Source organism: Sciurus vulgaris (assembly GCF_902686455.1).
Source record: "Sciurus vulgaris genome assembly, chromosome: 19".
NCBI classification, from domain to species: domain Eukaryota; kingdom Metazoa; phylum Chordata; class Mammalia; order Rodentia; family Sciuridae; genus Sciurus; species Sciurus vulgaris.
In genome coordinates this window covers 28,876,318-28,902,841 of record NC_136480.1, presented here as the reverse complement: position 1 = coordinate 28,902,841, position 26,524 = coordinate 28,876,318, and the positions used below count along the sequence as shown (strand labels likewise).

General features: G+C 36.9%; 2 protein-coding genes across 2 annotated transcripts in view; both read right to left on the bottom strand.

Moving 5' to 3' along the window:
* Nucleotides 1–26,524, bottom strand: part of LOC306650219 (vomeronasal type-1 receptor A8-like) — a gene marked incomplete at both ends in the record, with an annotated part of 160,433 nt that overhangs the window by 115,737 nt on the left and 18,172 nt on the right. The window lies entirely within an intron of this gene.
* On the bottom strand, nt 8,527–17,761 carry LOC306650439 (vomeronasal type-1 receptor 90-like; the record flags this gene model as incomplete). Its single annotated transcript, XM_079122467.1, has 3 exons — nt 8,527–8,636; nt 16,704–17,551; nt 17,718–17,761. 3 exons carry the CDS (start codon nt 17,759–17,761, stop codon nt 8,527–8,529), a joined length of 1,002 nt encoding a protein of 333 aa, XP_078978593.1.

Here is a 26,524-nt window from a genome sequence, read left to right as displayed (position 1 = left end):
TGCTCTGCATCGAGAGGCTCTCACTCTGCGGTCTGCCCCGGGAAGCTAGCCTAGATAGGCGCTTCCCACCAGAGGGGGCTGGGCTGCTTGGGGGAGTCCCTGGCGCCCTGTGCTGGTCACTGAAGCAACCTGCGGGCGGGCCGGAGCTGGCCACGCTGCTTCTGTGCAGAAGGGCTCTCACTCTATCCCAAGTTCTTTTGCAGCAAGAGAAATGTATTCACCAGCAGTTCCCGTCTCTTTTTAATATTTCATGTGAAGGTTACATTGGGATCACTGACTTCTCCCTTGAAATTTGATAGTGGGGAGAGCACATGCCTTGGACTTACACCATTAAATTTTGGTTTGTTAAGTGTAGAACAGGAAAGATTTTATGGGAACCTACAATAGATGCTTGCAGTAATGTGAGGTTACCCTATTACCTTCTGTAAGGAAAAGGAACAAAAATACAATAGATAAATAGAACTAGATAAAAATATAACAACTTTAATTGAAAAGATATAATGAGTAGAATGAATAGGGAACTTACTGAATGGGAGGAAATATATACAAACAATGGATATGGAAAAGGGTTAATATGTAGAATATACAGAAACCACAACTAAAAAAAGCCAGCCAAATTGTAATAAATGGGCTATGTGGCACTAAATAGAATTCATACCAGGAACTTCTCTTCCTTCTTAAGAAAAATTGTAAATGAGACAGGGAGCTTCAGGGAATCACCATCAAATTACTGTTACCCACAGTTTTGCTTTGTTTTGTTTTGTTTTTTGCTTTTTGGTACTAGGGATTGAATGTACAACCCCCTAACTACTGAGCCACATCTCTTGCCCTTTTTGAATATTTAATTTAGAGAGAGCTTCTCAGTAAGTTGATGATACTGGCTTAGAACTCACAATACTCCTACATCAGCCTCCAGAGCCCCTGAAATTATAGTCACATGCCACTGAGCACAGCTTGTTTGGCACAGTTTTGCTGAGATATTTTCAAATCATTGGAAAATTATATTTTGGCAAGTTTTAAACCCTCTTACTTTCCATTGTAATTTCAGAGAAAGTTTTTTCCACCATTTGCTATAAGGTCATTGAAATATTTCATTAAAAGATTAAAGATAAAATCTACCATTTACCCATTTTTAGGAATACGGGTCAGTGGCATTGAGCAAATTCAACTTTTCTGCACCTATATTCTCCACCATCTCTAGCACTTTTTCTCCTTCATATACTTTATCTGTATCCATTATGCAGAAATTCCCTACTGGACCTCTTCCTCACTTTCTGGAAAATATCATTCCATATTTTGTCTTCATAAATTATACTAGACTATGTTCCACCATCTACATGTAGTTCATACAGTGTTTTTTTTTTTTTTTTTTTTTTTTTTTTTTTTTTTTTTAGTGACAGTTCACTTGACACAGTAGTAAAGATTAATCTGCTTCAGAATCTCTTTTCTATTTACCATCAAGAACCACTCATGATCTACATGATTGAGACATGGAAAGTTGTCACTGTTCTCCAGAGGAAATGCCAATTATTTCAGAAATCTATTTAGTTTTAATCAGCAAGTTGTAACTGTACCCAGGGTACATATGCTGTCTATGCTATCTCCTGGTTTATATCTAACTTACTTCTATAAAAATAATGAGAGGTAATAAATTTCCCTGTTCACTTTTTAATTAAGATATTCAGCTTTGCTTCTTTGTTCTGTGGCTTCCATACTGTGAGGAATTAAAAAAATAATTTTATGTACACCAGAGGGCAATGTGAGCAACCTCACATCACCACAAGCATCTATTGTAGTTTCTCAAAAAATCTTTCTTGTGGTACATTTAATAACACAAATTAAAAATTGATGGTTTCAGTATATAGCATGTGCTCTGTCCATTATCAAATTCCAAGTGAGAGGACAGTGGTTGTGATGTCCTCTTCCCATAAAATATTAAAAAAACAAGGGAAGCTGATGGTGGTTTTCTTTTCCATTTTTCAGAACAACAGAGTACATTATTTCCTAAACCTGGATTGAAAGAATATTTTTGTCCATTAATCTTGTCTCTTTTCATTCTTCATTTTGTTGTGGGGTGCAACTTAAAAACAGATTGATCACCACCGAAAAGCCCAAATTTCAGTCTTTATTAATTGACTGACTGACTGTCACACATCACCCAAAAAATGGCTACTGGGAGATCAGCCCCAACCACAGGGTTGTAGGAGTTTTATACCATAAGTCAGTACATCACTCACAAATGTCTGTTGCTATGATTTAAAATTATAGACCAACATCATGAGATCTAAAATCATTAGCAGAGAGGGGGAAGTGGGTCAAAATGACCTTACTGAGGTACAAATTAAAGAATGGTTACTAACATCTAGAAAATTATTGTTGATATCACTGTTGATATGGTACATTATTTAGGAAAATAGGAATCAAAAACAACAATTTTTCATTATACAAAAATTACCATTTTGTGTTGTCAAACATGTCATGCTAAGCAAATGTTGATGGGAACAGAGGCAGGGTTTTCCCGTGGGAGAACTATTTCCTTTATAACAAGGAGACTCAAAATAAACTTTGGTCGCCCATATAGCCTGGCTTATAACATTTCCATGGAGGCAAATCCATCAGCCCATCACAATTTTAAAATTCTCCTTCCCATTTCCTTAATAATGAATGTGCTTAAAGGCATTTTTTAGAAAAAAAAAATATTTAGAAAAGTTGAATCTCATCCGGTCTTGGTCTGTATATTCACATTTTATTTTATCAGGACATCACAGAAAACGTGAACCTCTCTCCTTTTCTTCTTCCTAAAGCAAGTTGGACTTGACTTGTCATTATTGAGTTCATCAAGGAAACAGATTCTCCTGCAGGTATGTTTTGGTTTCCCAGTAATGACAGCTTAGTGTCTGTGACAAAGTTCCTTTGGAGTTTCCTGATTCTTCATTGTTAGAACAACAAAGTTTCTTCTAATATTTCTGAAGACAAACTTTGAAAGGTTGTTAGTGCCTAGCTGAAGTTGTGAATCCTAAGGATACTTGCCAGTCTTACTTTCCAAAAATGGTGGCCATCCATTTGGCCAGATATTCTCCAGGTTTTTCTTCTCCATATTCCCGTAGCTCATACTTTTCACAAGGGGCCTGCAAGATATGCAAGCTGTTTCTTCATAGTTCTCTTCATAATTTTCTCCCTAGTTCTCTTCATAGATTTTCAGCTAGAACTGTGCCACCAGCTGCTGCCCAGTTAAGAGTCAGTCCCAAAACCACATAAAGCATGACCAGTTCCATTTCCCAGATCTCATTTTTCAATAATTCTATACCCTACAGAAGACCATGAGAAGTGGTGAGTTGAACTGTATGGCAAAAACAAATCAAAGTATGATGTTCTGCAATTGTTATCATTATTACTGTTATTATTTTGGTACCGGAGATTGGATCAAGGGCTGCTTAACCACTGAGGTACAGTCACAGTCCTCTTTTATTTGGAAGTAGGGTTTTACTGAGTGACTAGGTCTTCACTAAGTTGATGAGACTATCCATGAATATGTAATCCTCCTGCTGCAGTCAACCAAACTGTTGAAATTAGAGTCATGTGTCACAATGTCCAGTCCATATTACCTTCCCTGTGATTTATGTCTGTCTCTATGGGAGGTCTAGTATTTTTGAGGATGGTTTTCTGCTGTAGTGTATTAAATCTGATTGTTTTTACTTGGAACAGCGTGTTACTCTTGCAGCACAAAGACCCATAGTTGAGGAGATCCCTTGATCAGCCTCCTGAAGACTGGGAGTTTTATCTTGTCCCTGAGCCTCTAGATTCTTCTGTTATAGGCAGATGTGAGTGGAAAGACCAAGGCTATCAGTGGATATGCCAGGCAATTACTTTTAGCGATTTTTTTATGAAGGTATCCCACTCACCAGAATGCTTTCTAATATAAATAAGATAGTAACACAGACATGGCTATATATTCTTTAAAATATTTACATATTGTATAATATTTAAGTGAATAAGGCGTGTGTATTTGATGTGTACAATTTATGTATACATTACTATGTGATCTAAAATTTGGACACAGGCCAAATCAGTGGCCCAGAAGGCTGAGACAGGAGGATCATGATTCAAAGTTGGCCTTACTGCATTAGCAAGGCCCTAAGCAACTTACAAAGACCCTCTAAATTAATAAAATGGCAGAGGAGAATGGGACTGTGTCATAGTGGTTATGTACCCCTGAGTTTAATTCATGATGCAGAAGAAGAAAATAAGAAAGAAGAAGAAGAGGAAGAGGAAGAAGAGTAGGAGAAAAGAAAACATAATTAAATACAGCTGGAAATTCCAGAAATATGTGATTTCTCCTGGTTCTACATAGTTGTTGTTATTTTTTCTATTGTAGTTAGTAGTGTTCACTCACTGTCCTCTACATTCTGGAGCGATGATATTCATTGTTCTTGCTTCTCTTGTGGAATTTCAACTTCAGAAAAATAAGATGTTCCAGTCATTTTAAAGCAGCAATAAAGAGAGACCTTAATTTCTAAATATTGTTTCAAATTCATAGCTTCTTCTCATTCTTACTTTTCTAAATTATTTAGATTTGCATGCCTGCATTCTTTGAAGTAACACTGAAAATAATTTCATGTAATGCTTTGTCTTAAAGATTATTAAAACATGTTGTTGAAAAGTTTACAATGCTCATTTACAATGTTTGACTGGTTCCAGTTTTAAAATGAACTAAACACAATGAAAGTAAAGTCTCCATTTTACAAAAATGGCATAAGAGAAGAGAACTTCAGAAGTTTCCATTTAATGTTTATTGTATAAAGTACATAAAGGATAATAGACATGCATATATATAAATTAATTTTAAACCTTCATCAGTATATATTTTACCTCAAATGAAACAGGTATATGAAAACAGATGTATGTCATTTTTATGTTTAAAGATATCACAGAATAATAGGGCTGTGTGCCTGTGATCATGGGTGATACATAAAACATGAAACAAATGTTCCTTCATGTAAAATCCTTCTAGTGCCTTTCCTGGGTTTGTAATGGGAACAAACCCAGATATGCCAAATAAGTGAAAGGATGAAATTTTCATTTTGCCTGATCATCACATGTGGGAAAACAAACTTTTTATTTCTAATGATGCATAGAATTTTATTTTTACACAATTACTGCAGGTTCTCACCCATGTATGGAAGCTAAAATTGTTGACAGCATGGAAGTGCAGTTTAGGTTGAAAAGGGGCAGTGGAAAGAGCAGTAGAAGATGTGTGGGTCATCTGCACACAGCTGCAGCACTGACGTAAGCAGTTCTCATATCCTAAGCTTCAAAGTGGTCACTAGTCTACATCAATTAATTAGAACCAAAAAATAGAGGGTAAGTATTCTGAGAATTCACATACTTCAAAATGATGAAATTTGAAGAAATAAAAATGTTAAGCACCCTAATGTGATCATCAAAAAATGTAAACATGTATTGATTTATACTATTGTACTCCCAGTCTCAGTCCAAATATGTCAATCAAAGGCTACAATAAAAAAACAAAGCTGTATTTCAATGTTTTAACCAAACATCTATTTAAACTCTGAGTTCTTAAATGGTACCCTGTGATCACAAATATTTTTTTGTTATGCAACATATTTTATTAAGTGGACAGGCAGTGTCTCCCTGCAGGATGAGAGAGAGAGAGAGAGAGAGAGTGAGAGAGAGAAAGAATGAATGTCAGTAGAACTATTCTTAAGTAGTGGAATTTTGTGAGCTAATAACAACAGACCAGTGACTGCCTAGGAAGTTTGTGGGCTAACAATCTGGTTGTAAAGTGGTGTGGGGGAGGCAGAATAATGGTGGCAGCAAAATAGCAGATCTGATGCTAATATTCCTCTCTTTTGGGGACAATGATCTTTATTCTGTAGCTTCTTCCTGCTGGTTAGGGGTAAAGAGTCTCATTCCAGCAGTAGAGGGAAGTCTGTGCAGCGTTGAATTCTGTGGTGGGTGAGGAGGTTGGCAATGGCAATAGGCAGAAACATCCTGGGTGTGTCATGCCAGGGCATTTGTAGAGACAAAAATGTCATAGAAAGAACCCAGGACTAAAGTATGTCTCTATGTCTCTCTCTCTCTCTCTCTCTCTCTCTCTCTCTCTCTCTCTCTCTCTCTCTCTCTCTCTCTCTCTCTCTCTCTCTCTCTCACCCTATAGGCAGAGACTCTGCCAGTTCACTTAATAAAACTTCTTGCATGAATTCCCAGATCTGGAGTGGATTTTCTGGGTGCTTTCATTGGTGCTGTGACTCAGATGGGGCTCTTCTACTGCCTCTTAAGCAAGTGGAATCCCATCTGTTGCCCCCCAACCCCCAGACTCTCGTCTCACCTTCTATTTGCCTGGATCCTCTTCTCCACATCCAGACACTGGTTTCATTCAGTGGAAAGCTTCAGACTTTCTCTTGTCAGACCTACTCCAGTCCTGGGTTCTCTCCATGACATTTTGTCTCCACAAATCTTTAACATGTCAGATTTCCTTAGCAATTTTTTTTGTACCGAGATTGAACAGAGGGGTGGTGTTACCATTGATCTACATCCCCAGATCTTTCTCATTTATTATTTCAGACAGGTTCTGACTACATTACTTAGGGTCTCTGCTGCAGTGATGTGGCTGCTCTTCAATTTTCAATCCTTCTTTCTCAGCCTCCTGAGTTGCTGGGATTTTCATATCTTATCTTTTATATCTATTTACTCTGAACTACTTTATTTTAAGCATTTGCTTTTGAGATAACATTATGGTTCAGTATGTGAAAACACAAACTAAATTTTAATTATTACACATTTGAGAAGCTGTGATTAAAGTAAATACATGTGTTGTCCAGGAAAGAATTCTGACAGTAAGTCACTATAAAATTTTATGAGGTTTAAGTTCAGTGGTAGAGGGCTGGGGATTAAGCTCAGCAGAAGAGAACTTAGCTTGTGTGGAGTTCTTGATCCCCAGCGTTGCAAAAAAAAAAATTCTAACATCAATTTTATATGTGGACCTCTTGAGTCTGGAGAAATGCCATTATTTTCTTGAAGGAAGAGGAAAACCTAGACTCCAAGGAGATTTTCATTTCAGTGTTAGGTTGGGTACTTATCTGTTGTGGAGTGAACCTGGATAAATTTTAAGTATGATTCTGTATATTGCAATGATTCCATATATTTAACTAGACAAAAGTTAAAATGTGTTCCTGATAATATTTGTAACTAGACATGACTGATAATGACCAAATTCTGACCTGATAATAAAAACATTTGAAATATGTAACTATGCATACAATTCAAATCTTCCTAAAGTTACACTCATGCTCTCTGAACAGAGATTTTCAACAAAAGCTAATACTCTGGTATTCTTTTTAGCCCTCTCATTTATTGACAGAGATGATCAGATATTAAGAAAACAGAATGAAGTCTACCAACTTACATGAATGAAGGTCTGCATAATTTTAAAGAGTAAAACATACCTACAGAGATCATATTAAGTAGGAAATTTTTAATGTGAGGCCTGCGTGCTCATTCCACTTCCATGAACTCTGCCTCCAGTACATACATGATGACACTGTGTTCATCTTATATATGTGATGAGCCTGGAACTAGGCTCATGGACTTCTCAACGAAATAAAATAAAATGGAAGATCAAGTGGATACATTCAAACCACCTGATTTCAGGTGTTGTAATTCTTAGCATTTTTTCTGTTAATATACTTAAAAATTACATGTATTCATAAATAAACCAGAATAAATATAACATAAAAATGATGTAAATATGGATTGTCTAAGTCCTTGAGACTACTTGCTTTGGAGGGTTTTCTTTTCTTTTTTTTTTTTATGCAACCCCAATACTTTTAACTTACCAAAAGTTGCACAGGTTTTACTATACTCCAGGCACAAAATAAAGATGATGACAGAAAGAAAATAAGAAATGACCCTTGGAGTAAGACAACACCCTGAAAATCTCAAGGTCATAACATGGAAATATTTTCTATAACGTGGTAATCTTTAATGCATAGGAAAATGTTTTGTACTTGGAGACAAAGATAATCAGCTATGATCAGGCAACAATGTAAAAAGAGAGAGAGGAATGACTTCCACAAGGCACCAGAGAAACATGAGTATTAGAGGAGAAATGGGGCACTGGGACAGGTTCACAATTTTTTCTCACAGCCACAGTTTTGACTGAGATGAATGAGATTTAATATTAATCTTAATGACTATTTTTTACTTTTCTCCTAAGACATGTATTCCATGACTCATTACCCCAAAATATGAGAAAAATAACAAGCTGCACCATATTAAGAAACACCTTTTATTCTGGTGTTGGAATTGGGATGTTGGCGAACACCATTCTTTTTCTGTTCCACATCATCAAGGTCCTCTTTGCCATTAGGCTCAAGAACACTGACTTGATCACTGACTCTTGGCTCTAATCCACCTACTGATGCTGTTCATCATGGGATTCATAGGTACGGACACGTTTATGTCTTAGCAGGGGCTTTGCGGTGACATAACAGGTAAATCAGTTGTCTACTTGTACAGGTTGATGATGGGCTCCTCAATTTCTACCACCTGCCTGCTGAACATCCTCCAGGCACTTACCCTCAGCCCCAGAATCTCCTGTTTGGCAAAGTTCAAACCTAAATTCCCACAGGACAGCACGAGATTGCTTTTTTACCTGTGGGTTTTGCATATGTCACTCAGTGTTCACTTCTCAATCTCTGCAGTTGACAAGCCCAGTATGAGTTCACATGGGCTTATATTTCTTATGATTCCTTCACTATTTTGCCCATGAGGTAAATAGATTGGATACTCTGCTCTGGATTCCCAGTTGACTTTCTTTAACTTCAAATACAGGAGACTACATACTCAAAATGAATTTGCATCCAAAATGAAAATTGTGGACATATTTTGCTTCTGCTAACAGGGTAGGGGATGATATAACATTCTTTGTAAAAGACTTTTCTTCAAAGACAACTTATAGTGGTGTTTCATTCGGCTTTTTTTTTCCTGTAACTAAAGGACCCAATGAGGACAATAATAGAGAAGAAAAAATTTATTTGAGGGCTCAGATGTTCAGAGATCTTAGTCCATAGAAAGCTGGTTTTGTTCCTTGGGGATTGGGATGAGATAGCACATCATGGCAGAACAGTGTTATAGAGAGAGAAGGTTTACATGATCAGAAAGCAGTGAGAGGGAGACTCCTATCATCAGATAAAAAACATATACCTCAAATCCATGTTCCTAAAATCCTACCTCCTGCAGCCACAGTTAACCGGCCTTCACTTACCACACAGTAAATCCTTATCAGGGGATTAATTCACTGGATTAATTAGTTGGATTAAGGTTCCCACAATCCACTCATTTTTTTTTTTCTCTAAAACTTATGTTGTGTCACACATGAGTTTTTGGGAACACCTCACATTCAAACCATAAAGCAGGATGAGGAAAATATTGGAATAGTTGAATTCCTCTTTATTTTACTTCACTTTTTAAGTTTTCCATTTATGGTCATATAATGACTATAATGTCCACAATAAATCAGTGGAATACATCAAGCTCTCTTTCTGGTTGAAGGAAAGATTGTCACAGAAGAAATGGCTAAGAGTCTTGTTGATTTCACCAAAAATGCTCTATCTCAGGGAAAATCAGTGTTTTAGGAGGTTTCAAGAAGGTCTAATGGATAAGGATGTTTTCCTCACTGCTCTCTGTCATGAAACCAAGAAAGGAGCTAAGTATCTTCTCAGAAATGTGTGTGGAAAAAAATGGGGTGTGGTGAATACTTTACTTAAAATTAATACTGGATATTCAAAGCAGATCAGGGACTCAGGAATTTGGATATAATAAAATAAGGAAAAAATATCTAGTGCCACACTTGCTGCTTCCACTGAAGGAAACACTAGAGTGGGCCCTCTGGGTGTGAAGTGGAGGGATAAGGGAATTAAAGGAACTTGCATTGTCAGGAGGCCTGAGGTGTGCCTGTATCTGGGAGATCTGAGATTAAAGACAATGCATGACTAAATGGAAAGGCATACTGCACTATATCGTGTGTGAGAACAATGTTATGTCACTCCCTGTGGAGGACCAAGGAAGGAACCATTTTGCAGTTGGTTGCAGAAGACTAGCAAATGTGGGAGGCAATTCCTGTCAGACCCAAGTTTGGCCTGAAGAACAATCTTGGCAAATCCACACTTCAGAAAATAGTGTATGCCTAACTAACCAGGAAAAAATCAAATGTGGAAAGTTTACACAGAGAATACTGTTTGTGGGAAGCCGCTCAACTCCTACCCTCTTCCCCCAATCTGACTGTAGAATGGACTGGGAGAATTGCATTTGTCTGGAGATTCAAAAGGGCAGGGCAGGAAAGATGGAGTTTACAAACTGAACTCAAGAGACCAGGAAATATGAGGTCTTCAGCTGATGAAGGGGATTAAGGATTGGATCTTCATCACACATGCAAAAACCAGGGGAGATCCCTGTGGTGCAGTCTTCCAGCATGAGAGGGCAACAGTTTGTCCTGGGAGGTACACTGATTTAAAATCTCCAGATGAATTGCCATGGAAGGAAGAACCTGGAGAGTACCTAAACCTAAACCCCTCCTTCAGGAATTCTGCCTATGGGATTTCCTGTCTCTCTCCAGATAAAAACACCTTAAGGGTGCCGAGGGCATTACACTTCAAGGGAACCCACCTAACACAACTAAGAAGGAAGTTGAGAATCTTCTTATCTCCAACAAATGATCTCGCTGATAAGTGGATGATGACAAATAATGGGGGGTGGGAGGGGGGCAAGAACGGAGGAAGGAGGGACTGTATATAGGGAAAAGAGTGGTGGGAGTGGTGGGGGGAATGGAAAAAATAACAGAATGAATCAAACACCATTACCCTATGTAAATGTATGATTACACTAATGGAATGCCTTGACTTCATGTACAAACAGAAACAACATGTATCCCATTTATTCACAGTAAAAATAAATTTAAAAAATTGATCATGGAGAAAAGAGATTATGAAGCCATGAAAAGAACTTCCAAGAAATATGGGCTATCATGAAAAAAACAAATAAAAGCTTAATTGAGACACATGAAGGCTTGAAGATACAAACTAAAGGAATGCACAGTCTTTTCAATGAAATAATATCAGAATATTTCACAAACGTTAATAATGAAATGAAAAATCAAACAGCATGCTTACAGGACCCCAAATATACAAAAGTAGAACAGACCCACACAAGTGCACATTATTATGAAAATAACATTCAGAATAAGGATGGACTTACAAAGGCTGCCAGAGACAAAATACAGGTAACATTTAGGGGTAAAGAAATCAGGATCTCAGCTGATTTCTCAACCCAGATCTTCAAAGATAGTAGACTTTGGAATGATATCTTCCAAGCTGTGAAATTAAATGGATGCCAGACAAAAATATAATACCCAGAAAAATTAGCTTTCAGAATTGAGGATGAAATAGAAACCATCCATGTCAAAGAGAAGTTAAAAGAATTGACAAGTAGAAAGCCTGCATGAAAAAATACTCTCAAAAAATATTTGTGGAAGAAGAAATGAAAAAAAAAAAAAAGAATGAAAACAGGTCAAGGGGGAAACCACACTAGAAAAAACAGTCATTAAAGGACAAACTAATTCAAATTAAAAACCAGAAATAAATCAAATTGACAGGGAATAAAAATCATTTCTCAGTTCCAACATTGAATGTAAAAAGGATAACCTCATCAACCAGAAGTCATATACTGGCATATTGGATTAAAACACATGACCCAACAATATGCAGTCTCCAAGAGACTCAAATAATATACAAAAACATCAACAGAGTAAAGGTAAAAGGTTGAGAAATAATGTATTATTCACATAGATCTTTTAAACTAGCAGTGATTTCTATCCTCATATTAGATAAGGTGTACTTCCAGCTAAAGTTAATCAGAAGGGACAAAGGAGGATATTTCATACTCTTAAGGCATTTATATATCAATAGGATGTAGCAATCACAAATTTTCATGCCCCAAACAATGGAACATCTATGTACATAAAAAAAAAAAAAAAACCTTCTCAAATTCAAGGATCAAATAGACCAAAAGAAAAATAGACCAGTAGGTGAGTTTGACACAACTCTCTCCACATAACAGATTCTGCAAACAAAAACTAAACTATAGAAGTAGAAAATGCCATTAATAATTTTGCTTTAATAGATACATATAGAATAATTCATTCATCAGTGACTGAATATACTTTCTTCTCAGGAACACATGGATTCTTTTCCAAAATAGACAGATCTTTGGCCAAAAAGCAATTCTTAGAAAATACGAAAAAAAAAAAAATAGAGATAATACTTTGCATTCTTTCAGATGATAATAGAATAAAATTAGAAATCAGAATTAAAATAAAATTAGAAACTACTCAAATACTTGGAGACTAATATGCTACTTAGATAGCAGATGAAATCAGAAATGGAATTATAAAGTCCTTAGAGGTAAAGGAGAATAGTGACACAACACATGAAAATTGCTGAGACCCTGTGAAGGTTGTTCTAAAAAGAAAATATATAGCACTGATTTCATCAGGTAAAAGAATAGGAAGTCACCAAATGAATAACCTAACATAACATCTCAAAGACCTGGAAATAAAACAAATCAACTCCCAAATCATTAAAAGACAGGAAATCATTAAAATCAGAGCTCAAATCAATGAAGTTGAAACAAAACAAAAAAAATTTAAAAAAAAATCCATGAAGCAAAAGTTGGTTCTTTGAAAAAAAGTGCAAAATTGATGAGCCCTTATCCAAGTTAATGAAGAGGAATAGGAAAATTACAAAAATTTATGATGAAATAGGAAGTATCACAAGTGACACTACTGAAATACAGATGATAATCAGAAACTACTATGACAATTTTCACTGTCATAAAATAGAAAATCTTGAAGACACTGACAGATTTCTAGAGACATTGGACCTGCCCAAATTGAATCAAGAGGACATAGAAAATTTAGACATATCAGTTTCAAGCAATGAAGTAGTAGATGCCATGAAAAGACCACCAACAAACAAAAACCCAGGAGAAGGCAGATTCTCAGTCAAGTTCTACCAAACCTTCAAAAATAACTAACACCAATCCTCCTCAAATTATTCCATGAAGTGAAAGAGAAACTTCCAACCTCATTCTATGAAGTTAGTATCACATTCTTTATTTCACCATCTTGACTGGACCACATCCTTTGTTCTTAACTGCCCTCTGTTGTCCAGTTCATCCAGGAATCCTCTGTGATCAGTGAGAGTTAAGACAGAAACCACCCCTCACACTCCACTGTCTTGTTCTCCACACAGGAGAAAGTAGGTTCTGACTTGATGTCTTTCAGAGATGTGCTATCTTGCATTGTGGGATGGTGCTAAACTGAATAAAGTAAAATTGCTCTTTTGGCCCCATTCAGTAATATTAATCTTGGTGTTTGTTCTTCTGGAGTAGTGAAATTTCTCAAGTGCATTCTGTATTCTCATACAGGTGTTTGGTTCAAAAATTGTTAAATCAGTGTTTCTGTAGGGCATGTGATATGACTTCCTTTTCTTCCTACTTACCAAAATTGTTCTATCACTTATGTATTTTCTTCTCCATATTGTTTCCCTCTCAGGATGCCAAAAAATAAAATGTAACGACTGGCCTTGACATCTTGGCTTCTTTCATATAGTAAATTGCATTTCTGTTTTATTTCTTTTGTTGAGCTCATCAGTAGACTAACCCTGGAATGGTAGCACAGTATTTGCTTATCAATTTCTTTGCTGAAGCACAGTTTTATTCCTTTCAACTTATATTTTTCCAATTTACAGTGATCATTAAGATGCTATAAACACAAACACAATTTGGGCAAAACATTTAGGTTTGATATCTCAATCATGTAGGTGACTCACTCTTGAGGGTAAGAAATTACAATGCTGTTTTCACAAAAGCCTGTGTCATTTGGCATCCCATAAATCAATGAGGATTGCTTTCCTCTGCATACTTATCAGCATTTGATGCTGTTCTCTTTTGTGTGCCTTAATAACATTAAATGTTTATTCACCATGACCAACAAATCATCAGAAAGGCAACAATCCAGTGATCATTTAGTGGGATCTTATCGTGGTTTAAAATTGCTTTTCTAATGACATGACATCATTAGAAATGATGCACATTGTTTCAGGTCCACTTCTGACCTGGGCAGCATATTTTGTCAAGGTGGTCTTTGTATTTTTCATTCTGTTATCTCAGCTGGATTTTTGCGTTTCCTTCTTTTTACCTCCCTTTCTCATTTTGTTCTACTCATGATATGTAGTATTCTTTCATGACAAATATTTAGACAGAGTAGTTAATTGACACATTGCTGTGTGTATTCTGATTATTACAACATCTACAAGGTATAATTCTACAAGGAGATAATATTTCCACAAACTGCCTGTTCCTACTACTTGACTTCATATTATTTATTCACATCATCATTGTAAATAGAAAATTATCAGAGCATAGTAGGAACTATGATATCAGTAGGTGGTTGTTTATAAGGAATTTTGTTTTGTCACATGTTCCTAAATTTTCTCTTGATATATTCATTGATTCTGAACACTGTTATCTATTTTAAAATTTAAATCATTTTTCCAAGCCTGCTGGAAGAAAATGGAGGCCCAACTCTCCATCATATCAGCTTAAGATCTGATTCCTGTAGAAGAATCCTATAGTGCAAGAAATAAAATCAAGAATCATTAGATGGGATGGTGTCAAAATAAAATTTCTTCACAAGAAAGGATACAATAACATGAAGAGAGACCCTTCAGATACTGGAGAAAATTTTTGAAACCCACATCTGAGATAAATCCTTAATTTCAAGGATATACAACAATCTCAAATCTTAATACTAAAGGAATAAATAACCCAATCAATAAATAGGCAGAGGAAGTGTACAGGCACTTCACATAAGAAAAAATATAAATGATCAACAAATAAGTGAAAAGATATTCAACATCTCTAGCAATTAGAAAAATGCAAACCAAATGTAAACTGAGATTTCATTTTACTCCAATCAGAATGTCCATTATCAAGAACACTTATAACAATAAATGTTGGCAAGGATGTGAAGTAAAAGATTCACACATACATTGTTAGTGGAGCTTCATATTTCTTCAGCTACTCTGAAAGAAATATGGAGATTCCTCAGAAAACAAAATGGAAACACCAGGTGATCCAGTTATCCCACTCTTCAGTATATATCCAAAGGATTAATATCGGCATACTACAGTGATTCAGCCACATCAAAGTTTATATCATCTCAACTCACATTAGCTAAACTATGGAATCAACCTAGGTGCCATTTGACAGATGAATGGATTAAAAATGTGGTGTATATTTACATAATGTAATGTTACTCAGCCTTAAACAAGAATGAAATTATGTTATTCAGCAGTAAATGGATCGAACTAGAAAATATCATGCTAAGTGAAATGAGTCAATCCCAGGAAACCAAAAGTCAAATATTCTCTGAAATGTGGGTGCTAACAAATGATATGGGGTTGGGGGAGGGAAGAATAGAAGTTCATCAGATTAAAAAGGGGAAGGAAGGGGGCTAGGAATAGGAGACCCAGTAGAATGAATCATACATAACTTTTCTGTGTTCATATATGAACACACAAGCAGTCAAACTCCACATCATGTCCATCAAAAAGAATGGGATTATAATTAGAATAAGTTGTATGCACACATATATAGCGTGTCATCTATACTTTCAAGAATATCTAAACAAAATATAAACGGTCTCAAATAAACCTAGTATTCCATGTTATAAAGGAAAGAAGTTGGCATTATTTTTTATTTGTTCCTTTTTCTAATATAAAGAATTTTAGGAGTGTACTAGTCAGGGTTCTCTAGAGGAGCATAATCAACAGGAAGTATGATTATAAAAGGGAGTTTATTATATTGGCTTAGAAGACCAGAAGCTGGATAGTCCGTAATGGTCATCTTCAGCTGGAGAACTGTAGGAATGAGCAGCTGTGCAGTCCAGTATGCAGAAGCCCCAAAACAAGAGAGATCAATAGTGCTACCCTAGTCTGAGACCAAGGCTTCTGGAAACTACCTGGAGAAGCACTGGCAGAGTCTAATTTGGAAGAGGGAATAATGAGAGTCCAACATCCTCAGACAATCAAAGCAGCAATCAAGAACCTGATCAAGAAGAGCTGAGCATGTATCTGCATCTGCTTCCTTGTTCTTCCATCTTTTATTTTATCCTAAAGTGCAATTGACAGATGAGATGTCAATTTATGATAATACATGTTTACAATCTGTTAGGTTTTATGAAGGTTATGGAGGATATTGATTTAATATTAGCTGCTCCAATCTCTCACATATCTATAAATACATAGACTAATTTGACAATGAAACAGATTGACTTCTCAGGGGTCCCTTTCACACAAAAATCATAAATATCCTTAGGTTATCTTGGAGGCAGATGGATAGTTACCAGCATTGTATTTCTCATCCACATGTTTCAAAGTAATCATTTTTAAAACCCCATATTATCTATTCATACAAGAGCAATTATACAATATACAAAATAGCATATACATAACACCATGATTAAAAGTTACAAAGCTGAATGTAACTCCTTAAGAGAATTTATCCATCACACAATAATAACACTTTTACTGTCCTTCCCCAAAAGCTTTTCAAAAAGATACTACCTTGCTTTGCACTACAAATGAGAATGAAAGGACTGATTGTGGCATAGCCATTGGCCACCATCATTGACATAGAATGACAAACAGGGCCATTGTTCTGCATAGTTCTGAAAGAGAAGAAAATGCAGTCCAAACAGTACATGAGCATGAAGAAACTCATCAGCAGCAGGATGGTCCTGGTGGCCCTCTGTTCTGGGGAGGCTTTTGGAGGCAGACTGGTACTGTGAAGGTGCTGGTACTGCCTCTTATGCCTGCACAAGATAGTCACCATATACCCACTTGAAATTGCCATGAGTCCCAGAAGAAAGACATCTCGAAATATACCCAGTGTGGAAAATAAATGGCTGAGAAAGTAGCCCATGGGTAAGACAGTGCAGGAATCACTAAGAAATATAAGTCCACGTGAAGTCACATTGGACTTGTCAGCTGTGGAGATGGAGAAGTGAGCACTAAATGACATGTAGAAAACCCACAGGAAAAGAAGGGATCTCAGGGTGTGATGTGGAGATTTAGGTTTGAACTTTGCCAAACAGGAGTTTCTTGGACTGAGAGTGATGGCCTGGAGGACGCTCAGCAGGCAGGTGGTTGAAATGGAGAGTCCCCTCATCAACCTGTACAAGTAGAAAACTGATTTACATGTGATGTCATCCCAAATACCCTGCTGAGATGTAAAAATGTCTGTAGCTATGAACCCCATAATGAGCAGCATCAGTAGGTGAATTAGGGACAGGAGACCAATGATCAAGTCAGTGTTCTTGATTCTGTTGTCAAAGAGGAGCTTTATGAGATGGAAAAGAGAAAGGATGGTGTTGGCCAAGATCCCAATTCCAAGTTCAGAGTAAAAGGTGTTTCTTATGTGTATAATACAATTCAACTTCTTATTTTTTCCTCATCTTTTGGGATAAGGAGTCATGGATACATGTCTTAGGAGAAAAGCAAGCAAAATTCATTATCACAAATATTAAATTTTATCCATCTCAGCCAACACTGTTGCCATAGGAAAGATTGAGGACCTACTTGAATGCCTCATTTCCCCCTCCATACTCATGATTCACTTGCATACTCTAGAAGTCATCCATCCTTCTCTCTTTTCTCATCATTTCACAATCACAGCTTACTATCTGTGTCTCAAACTACAAAACATTTTCCTGTGCATTAAAAATTATTCTATATTATAGAAAATATTTCCATGTTACAATCTTGAGTTTCTCATGGTGATGTCTTACTCATAGGGTGATTTCTTATTTTCTTTCTGTTTTCTTGATAATATGCAAGTAATATAGTATACACAGTATAAGTTTTGGTAAATGAAAACTATGATTCCACAATCTAGCTATTGTGAAGTGAGCTACTATAAACATTGATGTAGCTGCTTTATTGTAATATGCTGATTTTAAGTCCTTTGGATATAAACTGAGAAGTGGGATAAGTGGTTGGGTCCATTCCAAGTTTTCTGAGGTTTATCCACACTGCTTTCCAAGGTGACTGCACCAATTTACAACTCCACCAGCAATGTAAAAGTGTACCTGGGGAGTGAGAGAAGAATGGAGGAACTTTGGATTATGTAGAAGGAAATATGGAGGGGAGTATGAAAAATGGTAGAATGAGACAGACATCATTACCCTATGTACATTTATGATTACACAATTGGTATGAATCTACACCATGGAAACAAAATTACGTACCCCAATTGTGTACAATGAATCAAAATGTAGTCTGTAAAAAATTTAAAAATAAATAATAATTTTTTTAAAAAAGAATGGGGGTTGCATTTGAAAAGAAAACCCCCCAAATCAGCAGTTTCAATGGCTTAGCCAATCCATATTTACATTGTGTTTGTGTTAACTTCATCCTGGTTCATTTATGATCACATTAATTTTGTTAGTACATTAATAGAGAAAATGATAAGAATTACAAACTCTGAAGTCAAATGTCCTGAGTGTACCTATATTATCTTCCATCTAATTCATGTGTGACCCTGAGAAACCCATGAGCCTGAGCTCTAGGCTCAATTTTTCTATAAAGTGAAGACCATCTCATTATGTGTGTATTAGGGATATAGTGTGTGAAAGAGGATGAATCATACATACCAAGCAGGGACACCTCCCTGCAGAGAATGATCTCTCCAAAATTGTTCTACTCATTAAAATAATGCAGATTCTCATTCATGTAATTTGGCAAACTTCATTCTGTTCTCTTAATACCTGATCACCTCTGTCACCAACTGAGAGGGGCTAAAAAATTTACCAGAATATTAGAATTTGTTAGAAGTCTCTGTTCAGAGAACACTGGTGGAATTTTAGGAAAATTTGAATCCCCTTATACAGCTACAGATTTTAAATATCTTCCCTATCAGGTCATAATGTGGCCTATGTGAGCCAAGTCCATTTATCTAATACTAATAGGGACATATTTTGAATTTTTTCTAGTTAAATATGTGGAATCATTCTGGGAAACAGAATCAGACTTAAAATTGATCCAGGTTTACTCCTTTTTAAGGTATTGTATAAAGGCTAAATATCTAACCTAACCTTGAAATATAGGCTTCTTGGAATGCAGGTTTTCTTCCCTCCTTGAAGAAGACTCATGTGGTCCACATATCAAATTGATAACAGAAAAATAAATTCTGCAACACTGGAAATCAAGACTAGGGCTTCACACATACTAGCTAAGTTCTCTCCTATGAGATAAAACCTCACACTTTGTTCTAGAAAATTTTGTAGTGGCTTACTAGCAGAATATATTCCTAGACAACACGTGTTTACTTTAATCCCAACGTTATGTGCAATTTGCCTTAGGAAGAAGAAAAGGATATGGGTTCTTTTTTTTTTTTTTTTTTTTTTTTTTTTTTTTTTTTTTTTTTTTGTAAATGCATGTGCATTGAAAAATGAGCCCTGAGCATGCAGATCAGTACACATTCATTTTTAGGGAAATGGGAAGGAGTATTTTTAAATGAATAAGGAAAGGGGGAAAGGGACAAGATTGAAAGACACAAATATTATTTCTACCCAGGTATTAGATTTTGTTCAACAGAAAAGAAAACTACCATCAGTTTCACTTGTCTTTTTAATATTTCATGTGAAGGTAATATCAGGACCACTGTCCTCTCACTTGGAATTTGATAATGGACACAGCACATGCTATGGACTGAAACTATTAATTTCTAATTTGTGTTATTAAATGTAGTACAAAGATTTTATGAGAAACTACAATACATGCTTGTGGCAATTTGAGGTTACTCACATTGCCTCCTAAATATGATAAATTATATTCTAATTCCTCATACTGTAGCTTCTCTTGTGCTGGGCTAGCTCATAGGTGGGGTAAGGGCATGGCATCAAGACCCAGACTCTAGGAGTTGGATGGAAGCAGGCTTGTGGTGAGCAGCCTGCAAACTCATTTATTGTGGGAACAGCTATACATTTTATATGTTTCTTGCCAAACACAATGCACCATGGGGGTTCAGACCACCAGGTTCCTATAAGGTTCCCTTCGTAACTCTGAGTCATTTTGGGGCAGTTGTTTAGTTTCCTAGGTAGCTGAAGCAGAACGCTTCTCCTTGCAAGTTTCTCTTACACACTTGAGATGTTCACTGCTGCCAGCCAAGAACAAGGATTACTCCCAACATCATACTATAGAAGACACAAATAAGTAATAATTCTATGTGTTCAGGAAGATGAGAGAATCAAATTTGAGTATATTTAATAAAACATTAATGGAGAAATTTATCACTTCTTTCATTTTTATAGAAGTAAATCATATACAAAACAGGAGATAGCATAGGTAGCATATGTAATGTAATTGTTATAACTTTGTGATTAAAATTAAATAGAAACCTCATATAATTTGCATCTCATATGGAAAACAGTGACTAACATTTTATGCCTTGAAATTAAAGGTCTACATATCCTAGGAAGATTTCCTTCATTGCATTTTACACAGCACAGTTTCCTGCTCTAATATAGTAGTTAGAGATGAATGTCTCTTCTAGAGCTACCAAAAACCTCATTGAGAGATCCAATCTGCCCGCTTTCAAACCTCCTCCTGAATGCCCCATGTCTTCACTCACTGCATCTGGGTCAAAGAGGCACTTACCTGGATGGATGAGGGGAACTTGGTGCACCTGAGAAAACCTTCACAGTTTTAAGAAAAGAGTGCTAATCTCTCTACATCCTGTAATTTTAGTGTCTCTAGTAAGGTGACAAGATCCCAGTAGGGAGCACAGGACTATGGAGTCCCCAGTGGAATATTTCACTTACCCCTTTATTGGATTCTGTCCTTGATAATGGCCATCTGGGGAGAGTGCTGCTCAGAGTTTCCAATGATTTCCCTTGACAAAAACATGTATGTCCCAATCATGTAGACAAACCAATTTCTCATTTTGATTTGAAGTTCAAATTAGCCCATATCCATTCCACATACTGTGATGCATTGACTCTGGAGTGAGAAATTCCTATTGTCCCCTGTGGCTCTGTAATGTCTGAAGGGTGCCTTCTTCTTCAGTCCATCCTGATGTTGACCACCTGAATTTCTGACATTATTGTTCATGTAGACTATGAATTTTATACTGAAGATTTCAGGATTCAAGCTGTGCATCACAGGAAAGTGCACTTGAAACAAAATAGAAAAACAGAGACAGAGCTGGAGGCTGTGGTTGAGGTGATAGCAGGCAGAGGTAACACACTTGAAGCTGAGGCACAGTCTGAGTTGGACTCCACTCTGCTGGGACCCTGAGAAGTCATTCCTCCTTCTCATGAATGGAAAATTAAAGAGACTCCAATGTTCATTTGTTTCATAGATAATTTATAGAGAATTTTATGAACATTCATAAGACCTGGTACAAAATGGAAGCCCATGAACTGCCAGTCTAAAATAAAGATAATTATTTTAAATAGTTCAGTTGTGGTCCACTATTGAAATGTAATATTCCAAAACAACTGTAATCAATATCTTAGTAGTTAATACTGACATAATAGAAGAAAGTAGTAGTTTTTTCTGAGAGAAAGGAAAAGTTAAAATCAAATGAAAACTCAAGTTCTTTTAATATAGTATTTACGATGTAAAATTTCATATGGATGAGGTGGGCAGGATTGGAAACTGCAGAAGTGAGTTTCACAGAAGTAAAAACTGGTTAATAATTATCCAAAGTTATTGGAGAGATGGGTAAAATAAGGTATAGGACCCAGGATGTAGCCTAGTATACAAGACCATTCTTAGCACGGTGAGGACCTAGGTTCAATCTCCAGGAGTAAGAATGTATAAATATTTATTTAGAACAAGAGGTCATCTGAAGTATGTGAGTAAGCATTCTAACTTATGTATAATTAGAACTTGGAAAAGAAAAAAAAAAGAGAAACATTAAGAGAAAATTATTGCCTAACCTTTTTGAAACCTAATGAGACACATGAAATAAAAATTTCAATAAGTCCTAATAGAAAACACAAATAAATGACAGCTAGACACATTGCAGTGAGAGTGCTGATACAGTTTACATAAGAGGAATTCCCCAAAAGCCCATGTGTGAGACAAGACAAGAAGTGTTAGGGGTGAGATAATAGGGTTATGAGAGCCTTAATCCAGTCAGCATATTAATCCACTCATAGGGATTAACTGGGTGATTACTGTGGGTAGGTAGGGTGTGGCTGGAATAGGTAGGTCACTAAGGGCCTCCTTTGGAGACTTTATCATTCCTGGGGAGGAGTTCTCTCGTCTGCTTCATGGTGGGCATGTGCTGAGCCACTTTCCTCCCCCACACTCTTCTGCCATGATCTACTGCCTCACTTCGGGCATTTCTGCTCTAAAGCTATTGGCATTGTCTCATACATGAGTGTAAGCTATAAAAGTAGTTAAATTTCTTAAATATTTTGTGTTCTGTTTTTTACTAGTTCTATGGAGAATATCATAATTGTTTTGGTAGAGATTGCATTGAATGTGTATACGGCTTCTTGACTGTTAAATCTGCTTATCCAAGAACATGGGAGGTGTTTCCATTTTCTGAGGTCCTCTTTAATTTTTTTTCTTCAACATTCTATAGTTTTCATAGTAAAAATCTTTCAACTCCATCTTTGGCTCATTACCAAATATATTTTAATGCTATTGTGAAGTGAATCGTTTTTCAGATTTCTTTCTCGGTTGAATCAGTGTTGTAGAATAGAAAATTTGTTGATTTTTGAGTCTTGATCTTGTATCCTGCTACTTTGCTAAATTCATTAATCAGCTAAAAAAAGACCTCTGGTGGAAGTTTTGGGAGGCTTCTAAATAAAGGTCAGTGTGATCAGCAAACAGTGATTATGCGACTGCTTTTCCAATTTGTGTCCCCCTGATTTCCTTCTTATGCCTGATTGCCATGGCTAGAGTTTCAAGAATTATATTGAATAAAAATGATGAGAGGGGACATGCTTATCTTGTTCCTGATTTTAGGTGAAATGCTTTTGTTTTTCTTCTTTATATTTTTATTACTGTAAGAAATGCCTTTTCTTCTCAAATTCACATTGGGATCACAGCCAAAATCTTCCCACTTCTCTTCCACATCCCCACATTCCTTCCCCAGCACAGGCCCAAGCCCACTGATCTGAACATTGCTCACTTGGCTCTCATTCATCTGCTGGTGCTAATAACCAGGGCATTCTGGATATGGACATTTTTGGGGTTCAGGACACTTGGAATGACATCACATGTAAAGCAGTTATCTACTTGTACAGGATGATGAAGAACCTGTCTGTTAGCAACACCTGCCTGCTGAGTGTCCTTTAGGCCATCACCCTCATCCCCAGAAGCTCCTTTCTGACAAAGTTCAAGATGACATCTCCACAACAGAGTCTGTGTTGCTTTCTCATTCTCTGACTGTTCAACATGTTCATTAATGTTCATATTTTAGTCTCCATGGGAGTCCCTAGTAACGCAACATCAGGTTTTGTCTTTGCCACTGAATCCTGCACTGTTCCCCCACAGGTCACTATTTCAAGACCTATTTAACCTGAATATTCCAGGATATTTTCCTTGTAGGGCTCATGGCCCTTTTGAATGTGTACATGGTGACCCTCTTGTGCAGGCGTAAGAGGCGGTGCCAGCACCTTCACAGCACCAGCCTGTCTCCAAGGGCATCCCCAGAGCTGAGGGCCACCAGGACCATCCTGCTGCTCATGGGTTTCTTCGTGGTCATGTACTTCATGGACTGCAGTATCTCCACCTCTGCTGAAGAGATGCAGAATGATCCAGCTTGCCTTGGGGTCCAGATGCTGGTGGGCAATGACTTTGCCACCATTTGTACTTTGATGCTAATCAGCTCTGAAAACTGGATAATCAAGCTCTTCCAATCAACATTGGGAAAGGAGAGGAATTGTTTCTGCAGTGCTGGGTGAACCCTCATTTTGTCATCCTGCATTGTATATTTCTGAGTTTTCAAACATTTGTTTCTGTTGGAAAGATTATAAGTGAGGTTGATGGAGATTTAAATTGAATATTTGTTCTTTGTGAAAATGCTAAATCAAACCAGGTAGAGTTGTACACACTTGTTATCCGAGTGGCTCATGAGGTTGATGTGGGAACATCACAAATTCAAGGGCAGCCTCAGCACCTGAGAATGTAAACAATTTAGCAAGACCATGTCTCACAATTAAGTATAAAAATGACTGAGATGTGGCTCAGTGTGTAAGCGCTTCTGAGCTCAATTCCCATCACACAAAAGAAGATTCTTGATCAAAGGTGGGCTGTTTTGTTACTGGTCAGGACTAAAGCAGATATCTTTCACTTTCCAAAAGTTTACAATGCTGGAAAAATGCATTTGGAAAGAATTATTCTGTTTAGTCATAGCAAGAGAAAACACTTGTTTAAGTACATCTCTCTTATGTGCCTGAAATAATTAGTGTTATGATTCATTTATATTATTATAGGAGAACCATCAATAAGGATAATGAAATTCCTTCCATGTTAACTCCAGGAGCTTTTCTAATCATAATTGTATCTTTTATTCTCCATTTATTTCTTTTCAACTACATATTTGCATTTTAATATTTGTTGATATAATTTTATTTTAATCTTATTGACAACCCATAGTGAGGGTATCCAAACCAGGAGCAAGTAATCAGGAGTCAGAGTACCAGAGAGAGCCCAGATGTCTTGGAAACAGATGATCTAAACCACATTCCTGTTCTCTGTCTATTGGTCTAGTGGCCTTGAACTTGTGGCCTAATTCTTTCAACCTCCGATGTAAAATGCAGATAGTATCTGTTTTTGGGTTATGATGTAGATGAGAACTAACAATGATGTTCATTTTGGCAGCATTATCCTGACATTGGCAGGGTGTGGAGGAGATTAGCATGGCCCCTATGCAAGGTGGTATTCAAATTTACAAAACATGCCCCAATGTAAAAATAAGAGTAACTGCTACTATCTGTTGGTATACTGATTATATGTATATATTAACTCTTTATTACCACAGTAATGCTGTGAAGATAGTAGTGTTAATATCCTCACTTTACAGTGGAGGAAACAAAGACCTAGATAAGTTAAGCAAGTGAATTCCAAAGGAAATTTAAGGAGAAAGTCAGGATTTGTATCCTTAAAACCAGGTTGTATGTCCTGAGCTTCCAGCACATAGCCAATGATAACCAATGCTGCTAGAACAATGACTATCATTTTGAACTGGCATGCAGGAGTCACAACAAATGCTACAGACAACCAGGGACTATAGTGCCAACCCCACTCCTGCATCCTTCCAGTGCAACAATGCACCTGGATGGCAGGTGGCTATGTTTTGCCCAATGCAATGTAGTCCTAACTAAAGTAGTCAGGCTGCTGTATGGAATGAACCCCAGAAGGTCAATGAGAAAGCCTTTCAGTGGAAGCAGAAATGGGCAAACCCTGGAGGTCAACCCAAGTTATTTTCTTCCTTCTGGTGTAGGACGTGAAGATTCAGGCTGCATTTCTAGGGATACTGTGGGTGACTTCCAATGTCACTGATCCCCAAAACCAATGAGGCTGCTATTTCTCCAACTCTTCTGTCTCCTGTAACCAGATGAACAATGCTAGACATCAGATGCCCCTTTTTGCCTCCTTCATTGTAAGTTAAAAATACTGTGCACCAATAAGTATTCAATCATTGCTTTTGGTCTTTCAGATACCATCATTACAGAGACTGGTCTTGAACTCCTGAGCTCAAGTGATCCTCCTGCTTCAGCTTTTTGAGTAGCTGGATCCACAGCTGCACAATGCTGTTCCCAGCTTAAATATTACACCGGATTCAAAGAAAAGCTGAGCCTACAATATTGCTTATCCCTCCAGAGGTCCAATCACTCCTCAACTCCACAGGCTGTTACAGTATCAGAATGTGGAAAAACTGTCACTCTCTGTGAGGAAGGAGAGTGTAATTATTGACATCTGGATCTTGTGTGGCCTGGACAATCTTTTACCATTGGGAAAACTAAAGAGAAAATATAACCTCTTCAACAAATGGTGCTGACAAAACAAGAAATCCATATGCAGTAAAATGAAATTAAACCCCTGTCTCTCACCCTACACAAAACTCAACTCAAAATTGATCAAGGATCCAGGTATTAGGCCCAAGAACCTTCACCAAATGGAAGAAAAAGTAGGCCTGAATCTCCATTAGGTTGGTTTAGGATCACACTTTCATAACAAGACCCCCATAGCACAAGAAAAAAAAGCAAGAATCACAAAATGGGATAGATTCAAACTAAAAAGTTTTTTTCTCAGCACAGGAAACAATCAATAATGTGAAAAGAGAGCCTACAGAGTGGGAGAAAATCTTTTCCACACACACTTCAGATAGCACACTCATCTCCAAAGTTTATAAAGAACTTAAA